This window comes from Topomyia yanbarensis, chromosome 3, assembly GCF_030247195.1.
Source record: "Topomyia yanbarensis strain Yona2022 chromosome 3, ASM3024719v1, whole genome shotgun sequence".
NCBI lineage: Eukaryota > Metazoa > Arthropoda > Insecta > Diptera > Culicidae > Topomyia > Topomyia yanbarensis.
In genome coordinates, this window is record NC_080672.1 from 224,507,692 (window position 1) to 224,521,564 (window position 13,873).

General features: G+C 39.4%; 1 protein-coding gene across 1 annotated transcript; it reads left to right on the forward strand.

Moving 5' to 3' along the window:
* Nucleotides 1–213: 213 nt before the first annotated feature.
* LOC131688427 (uncharacterized) lies at nt 214–2,173 on the forward strand. The gene is made up of 2 exons (XM_058972644.1): nt 214–701; nt 975–2,173. Exons 1-2 carry the CDS (start codon nt 604–606, stop codon nt 2,155–2,157), a joined length of 1,281 nt encoding a protein of 426 aa, XP_058828627.1. The 5' UTR covers nt 214–603; the 3' UTR covers nt 2,158–2,173.
* Nucleotides 2,174–13,873: the final 11,700 nt, after the last annotated feature.

The following is a 13,873-nucleotide window of genomic DNA, read 5'->3' on the forward strand; positions in this document are numbered from 1 at the left end:
TGGCTCCCCGAATCCCCTACCGGACGGCGTGGCGAACGGATCGCCTAGAAGAACTCACGAACCAGCAACGGATCCAGTGGCTCCCCAAATCCCCTACCGAACGGCGTGGCGAACGGATCGCCTAGAAGCACTCACGAACCAGCACCGAAGCAGCGGATCCAGTGGCTCCCCGAATCCCCTACCGGACGGCGTGGCGAACGGATCGCCTAGAAGCACTCACGAACCAGCACCAAAGCAGCGGATCCAGTGGCTCCCCGAATCCCCTACCGGACGGCGTGGCGAACGGATCGCCTCGAAGCACTCACGAACCAGCACCGAAGCAGCGGGTCCAGTGGCTCCCCGAGTCCCTTGCCGGACTGCGTGGCGAACGGATCGCCTATAAGTACTCACGAACCAGCACCGAAGCATCGGATCCAGTGACTCCCAAAATTCCTTGCTGGACGGCGGTTGCGAACGGATAGCTTAGAAACGCTCGAGAACCAGCACCGAAGCAGCGGATCAAGTGGCTCCTCCAATACCTTACCAAACAGCGTGGCAAACGGATCGCTCGAAGAACCAGCACTGAAGCAGCGGATCAAGTGGCAAAATAGCAGGACAGGAACCATGATGGAAGACCACCGGTTCGTTTTGGCACCCGAGGATTTGACTGAAAATTACGACAATGGCGCAGATGGTACCGGAACCACGTCTACTCCCAATCGGTAAGTTTCACTATAGTCTGATCGACGAAAAAAAAAGATACTGTAGTCGAGGCAGTATCCGGTGAATGAAATTGACCTCTGATAGCCGAGGCAGAGTGTCTAGAATACTGGGATTGCAGGCGAGGCAGTATCCGTTGAATGCATTTTTTTTTTAGTCCAGGCAGAGTAATTAGAACCTGTAATTGGAACTGTAGTCGAGGCAGTTTTCTGAGAATCAATTTAATTTTGCTTATTTAAAGAACAATAAAAAACGCTTGTCTTTACGGTTTGCAGGTCGAAACCGAAATCGAAAAATAGAATTTCAAAAAAGATGCTTATGCAAGAATTGATCGCGCTGAAAACCGAATTGAATGCGGTAAGATCTGAAAAAGATCGGTTACTTCTAGACAGAGAAGTTAACAGTACGTCAAGTGAACAAGTAAGAATGGACACTACACTTGACGTTTGTCGCGTATCGGAAAACGAGTCTCTGTTGGCAACCATGAATCACATGTCTCTGGGATCGTTACACATTCCAGAATGCAAGCCATCAGAAGGCGAAACTGACCTTGATAAGAAGGCTTATGAGCATTGGAAAGAGATTGTCACTGCTTCATTCAACCTAGTCCGTGCAACCGACGAGCATGCGAAGATGGACATCTTCAAAATCAAAGCCGGAACGAAACTTTTAGAGGTAATGCAAGGAACATCAACGACTAATGATATGCCAGAGGAGTGTACCCACCCGTTCTCCAACGCAATTGCTCGATTGGATCGATATTTCGGATCGAGAACCTACATCATCGGACAACGTGGCAAGTTGATGAATACCATACAACTCAAAGGGGAATCTAGCGTTTCCTATGTGCGACGAGTGGCAAACGCCGCTAAGCTATGTGACTATGGCAAAGAAGAAGAAATGGAAGCTACAGTCCGTACCATTGTCAAAGGAACAAGCGACAGCCGTGTGCGTGTTCTGGCACAACGTAACTGGGTCAACCAAGGTGACATGAATAGCTTGATTGCTATGGTACGAGACCGAGAGATGGAGATTTTTAATGAAGATGAATACCAGAAACTGAATCGTCAAAGCACTGCAACAGTAGCAGCATTATCGCAAGATCAACGAGTTCAAATCCGGCGTGGATCTGGGACAAGATTCCGGGGAACTCAGCGTGGAAGAGGACCGTTCCAGCGGGGACTATCTCGCTCTCAAGGGTCATCCCAGAGCGCATGTTGGAGATGTGCTAGTATATATCATGGCCCTGCCAATTGTCCAAACCTCGATAAGGTATGCCATAATTGTAACCGGCGTGGTCATCTTGCTCGTACATGCTCAGCTCTGTCTCGACAAGGTATTGCACAAAAGCGTTCACATGGATCGGATGACGAAGAACCAAAACCAAAACTTGCAGCGATCACGCAAAATGGTGACGACATCGATGAAAAGGTACATGATATTGTACAGCCAGAATAGTGTAATTTTAAGGTATCTTATCTCACATACAAATTGAATTTTGATCTGAATATCAAGCTTGAATTTCAACAAATAAAATATTACAAACTGCAAAACATTTTTTATATCTTTTATACAATTTCCTTATTCAGATGGTTTAATTTTCACCTGATCAAATATGGGAAACGTGAATATCGAGTGAAAATATCGTCCATAAAGGGTTGTTCATCTTATTAAAAGATTCATTTGCGGAATTGTGTTTAAGTTAATGCATGGGCCAATTATACTTCACTGGCGAATGTGAGATAAGGGAGCTTAAATATAGGGCATTATATTACCCAATACTGATTGTTTGAACGTTTATAGGTCCAAACAAAACATAATGTCAATGACGTAGACGAGCTAACATGCGCTGCACCAGTTTTTGATCCACTGACAGAGGAAGATGCATATGTGGTTGGCCATGTAGCTGGGGCACGAGTAACTTTTTTTATAGATTCTGGGGCTCAAGTTAATACTATCGCAAAACGAATATGGCTCAACATGCTTCTGAACAAGTCTATTGCAAATGAGCTGCATGATGTATGCGAAACGTCAGATAAAACCTTACGCGCCTATGCTTCACCAGGGGAAATCAAAGTAATAGCAACGTTTTTGGCCAAACTGTATATTTCCAAAGAAAGACCAATCCTCTTAGAAAAATTCTACGTAATCGAAGAGGCACGATCGTTGCTGAGCTTCAACACAGCAGCAAGGTACAGCCTCTTAGACGTGGGACTACGAGTTCCAATCAGTGAGTGCGGTAATATCTGGCAATGTGAGCTCGCCTTAGTAAACGCAGTAACAGCTACACCCCCAAAAGAGTTTCCAAAATTCAACGTTCCGCCAGTTCTACTATACTACAATCAGGATTTGCCTCCCTCTAGAAATGTATATACGCACATCCCAGCAGGTTTCAAAACGTTGGTACAACAAAAGCTCAATGAGCTCTTGTCTTCTGGAATTATTGAACCAGTTACAGACGACATGGATAGATCCTTTTGTTCCTCGTTACTGGTAGTACCAAAAGGAAAGAATGACATTCGCTTGGTCATTGACTTGAGAGGCCCAAATAAATGCATTTACAGGACGCCGTTCAAAATGCCTACTTTTGAATCGATACTAATGGAATTGCATGGGGCAAAATGGTTTTCAACGTTAGATCTCAAAAATGCATTTTTCCATATCGTGCTAGATAAGCGTTGTCGACATTTGACAAACTTTTTCTCAGGCGATACACTATACAGATGTCGGCGCCTTCCTTTTGGGCTATGTAATGCTCCAGATATTTTTCAAGAGACTATGCAATCTGTTATTCTGGCGGGATGTAAGGGCACTGGAAACTACCAGGATGATATTCTAGTGTTTGGTTCAACAAAGGATGAGCATGATAAAAACCTGGCAGAGGTTTTGAAACGTCTTGAAGATCACAACGTCATGATCAATGAAAGTAAATGCTTATGGCAGAAGCAAAAAGTGACGTTTCTGGGATTCAATTTGTCGCCTAGTGGTTGGAGCATAGAAGATGAGAAAATAAAGGCAATTCAACAGTTCCGCAGACCTGGAAATCAAGATGAAGTAAGAAGCTTCTTGGGATTGATCAATTACGTGGATAGATTTATTCCTCATAGGGCAGACAAAACATGGCGATTAAGGGAACTTGCAAAAGCGGAAAGATTTTATTGGTCCAAGGAGTTGGACCAAGAATTCGATTACTCAAGATGCAACGCTTGGACAAAGATCAAAACTTTAGGGTATTACAATCAAACAGATGAAACCGAACTCTATGTGGATGCTTCGCCGCACGGTCTTTGGGGCTGTTCTAGTACAATTTGATAGCAGTTCTAAACCAAGGGTCATTGCGTGTGCTTCAAAAGCATTGTCTACCGCAGAACAAAAGTATCCGCATACTCAAAAAGAGGCCTTAGCCATGGTATGGGGTGTAGAAAGGTTCTCCAATTATTTAATGAGCACAACCTTCAAGATAAGATCTGATGCGAAGTCAAACGAATTTATCTTTGGTGGCATTCATCGGATTGGAAAAAGAGCGGTTTCGCGAGCAGAAGCATGGGCGCTGCGTTTGCAGCCTTATGATTTTACGGTTGAAAGCGTCCCGGGTGACATGAACATTGCGGACACACTCTCAAGATTGGTGATGGAAGATAAACCAGCTGAATCATTTGATGATTCCTCCGACGCTCATTCACTTTTTCTCTTGACGTGGGAAATATGGAGATAAGTTGGAATGAAATAGAATTGGAAGCTGAGATCGACCAAGTTCAGAGAGAAATTCGGGAATCCCTGAAATCTGGCACATGGAATACAGGTATGCAAGCATACGAATGTCAATCCAAATATATGCGTGTGCTAGGTGCCATGATTTTCAAAGAAGATCGAGTAATCTTGCCGCATAATTTAAGGAAGAAAGCAATAGAACTGGCACATCAGGGCCATATGGGGGCTTCATCAATGAAACGTATCTTGCGAAACTATTTCTGGTGGCCTGGTATGAGTAACGAGGTAGAAAAACATTTAGACAAATGCGAATCATGCCTAAGATTGTCAAAGAAAAATGCTCCACTTCCACTCACTTCTAGAGAATTGCCACAAGTACCATGGGAGATCCTACAAATAGACTTTTTCACTGACAAAGATTTCGGCCACGGAGAATTTTTGGTGATAGTGGATGTTTATTCTAGGTATATACTTGTGATATAAACATTAAGTTAAACTCAGATTGATGATGCCAATATTTATATTTAGGTACATTCATGTAGTCGAAATGCAGCATGTCAATGCCGACTCAACTAATTCTGTTCTGTTGAAGATTTTTGAAGTGTGGGGTTATCCCTTGGCAATACAGAGCGATAATGGGCCTCCTTTTCAGAGCGATAAGTTTGTCAAAACATGGGAAGCCAGAGGCATAAAGATACGAAAGTCCATCCCTATGAGTGCCCAATCTAACGGGGCAGTTGAAAGGCAGAATATCGGTATTAAACATGTCTTAGCAGCGGCCAAGTTAGACAAGATTAATTGGAGGAAAGCATTGGACAATTATGTATTTGTATTTGTATTTGTATTTAGGAGTAACACCCTTCGAATTATTAGTTGGTTGGAAGTTCCGTGGAACTTTTCCGTGCCTTTGGGAAACAAATTCTCCTGAATTGTTGGATCGCACCGACATTAAGGAGAAAGATGCAGTTTCCAAGTTGAAAAGCAAGAAATACGCAGATTGTCAAAGGGGTGCCAAAGAATCGGATATTCGGGTAGGAGATACCGTTTTGGTCGCTAAGCAGAAAAAGTTGAAATCGGACCCGGAATTTTCTGCAGAAAGATATTCAATAATTGCAAGAGACGGAGCAAAAGTGATCATTCGTAGCGACAGAGGGGTTCAATACTCTCGCAATGTACAAGATATTAAAAAGGTTCCAGAATGTTTACTAGAATCTACTAACAAAATGATTGACACAAAGATGGAATCGGAGACAGAAATATTGGGAGAAACAGACCCAATCGGAATCGACCTTGAGAACACAATCGATCACGACAACTATATCGTCAGAAGGCTGGAAAATCGGAGAAGATAAGATCACCGCGATAAAAAATTTCAGAAGCCCAGAAACAATCGCAGAAGTTAAAAGTTTCTTGGGGCTGATCAACTTTATAGAGAGATTTATTTATCACCGTGCAGATAAAACACGTAGACTTCGTGATTTAGCCAAATCCGAGCATTTTTATTGGAATCAAGAACTAGAAGAAGAGTTCGAGTATCTGAAAAACGAAGGATGGCAAGCGATTACGACGCTGGGCTACTTCAACCGAGAAGACAAAACAGAATTGTACGTTGATGCTTCACCGCATGGTTTGGGCGCCGTATTGGTACAATACGATAACAATACAAAAGCTAGAGTAATCGGATGTGCCTCAAAAACTCTTACGGCAACGGAACAAAAGTACCCTCAAACACAAAGAGAGGCTCTAGCAATGGTATGGGGAGTAGAACGATTCACAACGTACCTGATGAGTTTGGATTTTACAATACGAACTGATGCTGAGTCGAATGAGTTCATCTTTGGTGGATTACATAGAATTGGAAAAAGAGCAGTATCTAGAGCAGAAGCATGAGCACTAAGATTACAACCTTATCATTTTGACGTTAAACGCGTATCGGGCAAAATTAATGTTGCTGATGCACTCTCCAGGCTTGTACAACAATCTCAATCGGAAGAATCATTTGACAACACAAACGAAAAACATTTGCTCTATTTTTTGGATGCAGGCACTTTGGAAATCTCATGGCATGAAATTGAAGTACATGCGCAGAATGACGAAGAACTCAGTAGAGTAAGATTATCCATCGAAACTGGTAACTGGCAGAGTGGTTTGCGCCGTTTCGAGTGCCATGTGAAAGAACTGCATTTGTTCGGGTCTCTTGTGTTCAAAAATAATCAAATTATCCTCCCTATCTCTTTGCGCAAAAAAGCAATATTGTCGGCTCATCAAGGCCACGTGGGAATAGATGCCACAAAAAGAATTTTGAGAGAATATTTCTGGTGGCCGCAAATGTCCAAAGAAGTTGAATTGTTTATTAAAAACTGTGAGACTTGTATCTGGTTGGCCAGAAAAATTCCACCAATACCATTAAGTACCAGAGAACTACCGCATGGTCCATGGGAAATTCTTTAAGTGGACTTTTACACAGACAAGGAATTCGGCCACGGAGAGTTCCTGGTAATTGTTGACACGTACTCCCGATATCTTTACGTTATCGAAATGCGTAGTATAACTACAGAGGCTACAAATGCAGCTCTAAATCATGTGTTTGCAATATGGGGCTATCCAAAGTGACAATGGCCATCCTTTTCAGAGTGACAAATTTACGCAAATTTGGGAAGACAAAGGAATTAAAGTCCGTAAATCGATACCACTAAGTCCACAGTCCAATGGGGCTGTGGAGAGTCAAAATGAAGGCATTAAAAAAGCTCTAGCCGCTTCCAGAATAGATAAAACGGATTGGAAACTCGCTCTAGAGCAGTATATGCACGTTCATAATAAAGTAAGACCCTTATCGCGGCTTGGGGTTACCCCTTTTGAGCTCTTAGTTGGATGGAAGTTTAGAGAAACTTTTCCTTGTCTATGGACAGCCAATCCAACTCTTGATCCCGAAGATATAAGAGAACGAGATGCATTTTCTTAATTGGAAAGCAAACAATATGCCGATACAAAGCGAGGTGCAAAGTGTTCTGATTTGACAGTCGGAGACAGAGTTGTTTTGCAGTAGTCTAAGCGGTTGAAATCGGACTCAACCTTTGGTTGCAAAAAGTACACTGTAGTGGCAAGAGATGGAGCAAAATTGGTAGTACGCAGCAAACGCGGTGTACTTTACTCCCGAAATGTAGCAGATGCTAAAAGAATTATGGAGAAGACCGATGGTACAACCGACGGTGAATTCAACAGCAACGTTCACGAACCTGGCTCATGCATGGAAGCACAAGATAATTCAAAAGAAAATTTTAATTTTCAGGAAGAAAGACCTCGTAGACAACAAAAGAGACCAAAAAAGTATGACGACATGCTTCTGCATCATATTTTTGAATAGAGTAGATAGAGTAGAGGAGGAATGAGATGTAGAATATAAGAGTACATAAATAAATCGATTAATAAAATATTGCTAGTTAGTTTTAATAATGGGAAATTCATTATGATGGCAAATATCCACTTCGTTTCATTCACACGGATGAGTCTTCCGATTGCGAAATAAAAACAGGAGCGAAAGAGTGAGCGAAAACATGTTACATCAGTTCTCACGGTCGGTTTTCCCTTCTCAGCTTATGGGAAGAGGGGAAAACAATCATTATGCCGATAGGGCAGCTAATTAATTTGAAGCATATAAAAATGCGCGTCCCGAAATAAAGCCTTCATTCTTGCGGACAACTTGCAAGCGACAATAAGTACCAGGAAGCAGCAGTCGAAGCAGAAAGGGAAAAACAGTTTGCAGGAGCAACTGTGGCGCGAGCACCAGCAGGACACTCGAGGAGCGCCAGGACGGGGCAGCGGGACACTCGAGTTGGTGCCAACACCAGAACGAGGCGGCAAGCCACAGGACGCTCGACCGAGCGAGCGGGCAGCTGAACTTTCGAACGAGCGAGCATGGATGGTCGACGGATGGCATCGAGCGAGATAGCAGTGGAGCCGGGTCGGGACACAGCCGTCCAACAGCGACACCCGGATAAACCAGTTTCGGTGGAAACGCCGATTCACGACAGCTCTCACCTCCAAATTTGTGGTTACCGTCACTAGCACTAGGGCATTGCAAAACAATTTTTTTTTGAATTCTCGAAGCCCCCCCCCCCTCATATAGTGACAAATGTCAAAGTAAGCTCAGATGCCAAATTTCACATCATTTGGACAATTTTAGACCCCCGCCCACCTCGATTGAAATTTTTTGAAATTGGTACTATGGGAAAATAGGGAGGAAAAATACATTAAATGCTATAACTTTTGAAGTAGCAATCAGAAAATTGCAATTTATACCTCTTTTGAAAGGAAATAATCTTAGTATTTGAATGAAGATACCTTTGTTTCTAGAAAAATACGGGAAAGTGGGGTACTGGGTCATTTTTGCTTCAAAGTCCCATATTTTTAATGATTTTTTTGCCCCGTGATGCAAATTATACATATTTTGTAGTTTTTCTAATGTGAAAATATCTCAGAAATCGAACGGAACCCTTTTGACCATAGTCCGAATACGAGAAGTTGGGGTTATAGGGCATTTTGTCATTCATATTAAATTTTAACATTTTCTCATGCGTATATCTATAATACTCTTCAATCAATTTTCATAAAATGTAACTTGTTGAACGTGTAAAATTCTGAGGAATGAACCAAAAATAAAAACGTTAGAGGTAAAATTCATAAAAATCAAAAATTTTCATATTTACTCTATAAATCTAATTTTTTTCATTATTTGTCCTAATACCTCAACTTCCCCTATTTTTCCAGGAATAAAACTTTTCTCATGTGATCCCAAAGCATATTTTACACTAAAAGTGGTAAATTAAATAACAGTCTTGTTGACAAATGGAGTTAATATGTGCGATTTTATGATAAAAATGCGAAATCGACACTATATATCGGATAATTTGATGTTCCTGAATTTTACTGGTAACGAATCTATTTTTGTTATAATCCTAAGGATTTTACACGTTCAACAAGGTATAGTTTATGAAAATTGAGTGAAAAATAATAGAGATATATGCACGAGAAAATGATGAAGTTTAATATGAATGACAAAAAGCCTTTTAACCCCAACTTCTCGTATTCAGACAAAGGTCAAAAAGGCTCCGATCGATTTTTGATATTTTTTCACATAAGAAAAACTACAAAATATGTATGATTTGCATCACAGAGCAGAAAAATCATTAAAAATATGGGATTTTGGGGCCAAAATGACCCAGTACCCCACTTTCCCGTATTTTCCTAGAAGCAAAATTATCTCCATTCAAATACTAAGATTATTTATTTTCAAATGAGGTATAAATTGTAATTTTCTGATTGCTACTTCAAAAGTTATAGCATTTAATGTATTTTTCCTCCATATTTTCCCATAGTACCAATTTCAAAAAATTTCAAGCGAAGTGCGCGGGGGTCTAAAACAAGCTTGTTGATTGCTGAGTGAACGTTGATTTTGTCCCGTTTCGCTTTGTGCTGTGATGATGCACACGTCGAATCTCATAATAGATTGTTCATCCCCAGCTATACAATGCCTGATGAGTGGCGCTGTTGAGTAAAGGCTGGCACAATCTAGCTTAGAATTGTTCACACAGCATTTCGTTCGATGGATGAAGCAAATTCTTCCGAATGCCACGCTCACTGAATATGGAGGCAGCATTTTCATGCGAATGTGATTTTCGCCACCCGCGAGACTTTTTTTGTAAGAATGTGTGTTGTGTTTGGTTTCCGGATAAAGAGTCGGTAGATAAAAAGGCTACCAGATCGAACGTGTGCAGATGCACAGTGATTTGGAAAGAAATTATCGCGCATCCAATGATGTGTGTGTATTACTACCAACCATTGCAGCAGGTCCACCGCCCATAGCACTGGGCAGTTCTCTCATTATAAGTTGATCAAGCATTACCCACTACCCTAATCACGAGCCATTGCATGAAGAGTCAAAAAGGATATGAGTGATAGGAATGAAATTGTTGCCCTTTTTCGGTCTATAACAATAAAAGGAAATATTTTGTATTCTCTGCAAAATTATGACTACACGATACTATAGTCACTGTGCTATAGTGTTTTGAAACTGCTAATGTTCATCAAAACTTTTTTTCTTTTTCAAATATTTGGCACAGTGTATTGCGTAAGACAGGGTTATTCGGAAATTCCACTATCCTAGCAAGTGCAGAGTCGGAAACAGAAATTGAATGTGAAAATATAATGCGATTTTTTTTGATCCGACCCTGTAAGGGTTTATGAGCTATTGATCTGAAATGTGTTCACCGACTTGCTGGACTTATTTTTTTACTGGAAAGCCTGATTAATTGCGCAAGTTTTAGCTGGTACGATTCGATCTCTTACTTTTTTGTGCATAAACACTTCACCGCAAAAGTACATCAGAAGTTTGAATTACCCCAACCCTGGACCGCTTATGCAAAATGTATCAGATCATCAAACTTTTTATCAGATTGTTTCTGACCACGAGAACTTTTCTTTCTTATCGATATGTTAAACATGCATTATAACTGATTAGCCTTTAAACGAGGGGAAGATTGTAGTAATCGATTTAGCTGTCTGCGAGAACGATGTATGTTAAGTAATGTACATATACGAGTAACCACATACATTTTCGGAATTTTAATGAGGTATTAATTTTATAATATTTATTTTATGGCTTTACGTGTAAAAGATTTTGTCTGTAATAATTTGCAGACTGAATTGGCTGTTCTTTATCTTTTGGAAGAAAATAAAAAAAATTGTTTCTTATTCTTTTTTGAGAGAATGGGTAGTTGGTTAATCGATTACCTTGTATGCAGCTCACCTGAGTTTGATTCCCAACCCCGCACATAGGGTTAGAGATTTTTCCAAAAGAGATTTCTCTAACTCGAAAAGAGTCGAATGACTCTAAAGTAAAACCTCTATAATCAAAAAATTAAAAACAAATTTTTTTTGTGGAATGCAGTGAAGACCCGATTGATAGTTGGTAGTTTGATGGGCTTTAGCAGACGAACCAAGATGATTTCGAGTAAATCCTTACTTGAGTATATTTTTCTTATCTTAGAGATCTGAAATTAAATTAAGAAATAATAGACTTTTAATAAATTGTAATGATCTTTGTTTTCAGTTTTCGGACCATATTTTGTGCGGATTCGCAGACGGAAATCGCCGAAAGTTTAATGTCTTTTAATTATTCCACAAACAATTTCAAACTTTACCTAATTTACGTCCAAAACAAAAAATAACCTCCCCTTAAGACGTTTATTCTCCACAACACTATATATAGATTTTCTACAGATCGACTTCGACGCATCAAGTTTTTGTGAGAAACAAAATTCAGATTACCCAATTGTTGTCACTTTGGCTACTTTATGCTCCATACGAGACGCTCTTCTTAAATAGACATTGTTGATGGAAAGCATATATACTTTGTATACTTTGAGAAAATTCAATATGGATCCAATCTTTTTTTGTTATTTATTACACCACTGTAGATTAAAAAAATGTGTGCTTAAAATGTGCTTTTGCAAGTTTTGTATCTAATGATATCTTAATAAATAGAAGACGAAAGCAATATATAAATGTTCAAATATTCAATTCCTCTTTAACGTCTCTTATGTACAATTCGAGTGTACTGAAAACTTTAACCGCGTTTTTGTCGAAACTTGAGCTGATCAAAATGTAACTAGAGCAAACAATTTTTTATCGTTTTGAAATTTTCACAGTGCAGTAGGATTTCGTTTTTGGCAATAATTTTATTTTTTTCAGTTACCAAAACCGGAACCGTGCCAAAAATTGAACCTTATTTTTAAAGTTTGGATTTTCAATTTACGACTTCCAAAATGTTTCAAGGATGTTTAATATTATGTGAAATGGAATGAGATGAAAGAAAAAATAAGCAAATTCAATTTTATTCATGTTTTTATCAAATTCAGTCGTCATCCAGTAGAATTCTCGAGATAAGGGGATAGCTTAATCAGTAAATCGATTGCCTTGTGCGTAGCTCACCTGGGTTCGATTCCCAACCCCGCACAGAGGATTTGAGATTTTTCCAAAAAACATTTCTCTATCACGAAAAGAGGCGAATGGCCCTAAGGTTAAAATATCTATAACCAAAATAAAAAAGCAGAATTCTCACAAGCTTGGTGCACTTCTCCGGCGCAATCCCCTTGTTACGGAGGTGTAACATATCATTTAATCCCAATCGTTTTTTTCGGTCCACTGCACGTCAAAACTCAAACGATTCACTGCATGGTAGTGTTGATTTCGCTCCTGGGGCTGTTATCTCTTCTTTCTGAAAATTAATGAACAATTTGGTTTAAAAAACACAGCTCTTTTAAAAAATAAACACATTTATTGATACTCCATAACGAAGCAATCGTTGATCTTTCAAATGCAATTGATAGATTGAAAATCGAATTGCAATGCTTGAAGATACGTAGGTTTGAAAAAATCATTTTTGTTGCAAAAATCACTTGCAACTGCTCAAACAAAATTGATTGAAACAGCAGTGCGACGGTAAAAATTTGGTTCAATCAAAATTCCAAAAATCTCTAGAACAATGCATTTGATAGGTAAACAACTCGATTTTTCAAGAGCCACCCTACCTCAAATCTTTTTTAAAAACTATAACAAATTAACTATTATACATCGCCCTATTAATTCAGCAAACTTGCTTCAATTTATTTGTGTTATTATGTTGTAGGGTATTGCGCAAGTAAACTTCACACATCTAAACAGTCGATACTTTGAACACCCTAACCACAAGGACCACACTAATTCCATTCATTTAAAAAAAATACCAAATAAAAACTAACAAATTTGCCAAAGACATAAAGCTAAAACAAACTATTTGGGGGCTGTATTCCTAAATACGGCTTTGGGACGCACTATGGTGAGCTTTTGATATGTACTGAAAATTTAGTGCCAAGTTTTGTAGTGAAGTCGTAATAATCGAAAGAGGCTCGCAATTACTAAGGTTCTACTGAAAATTTTCTCCAGAACTAGTCTTATTATGCATGCATGCGCATTCCTCTGTACTTGACTCTCAAATTGCAAAGACTCAGGGTCTTATTATAAAAATTGATTCCGTTAGACACAAGCTACACTGCTACCAGTTATATATTAATAATTCATTTATATACTTATTGTAGTCATTAAATACAACACGTATAGTGTAAAATTTAGTTAACCCTTAAATGCATAACGCTGTTTTAAAACAACATTGCGAAAACCATCTCAAAATTATCACAGTAATGTATTGAAGCTATGAGAAAATTTTCACAAAATTTGATAAAAAATTGATTTGCGCCTTTAAGCGATAATATGACTCCAATGTTTGGAAATAAAGTCAAATGTGATATCAATTGATACAAAAAAATATCTATTGAAAATTTTTATTTTCTTACATTAAGTACAACAAGAATGTTGCCAAAAACTGAACCCAATTGTTGCCAAAATCGGAGTGTGCCAAAAAGGGAGC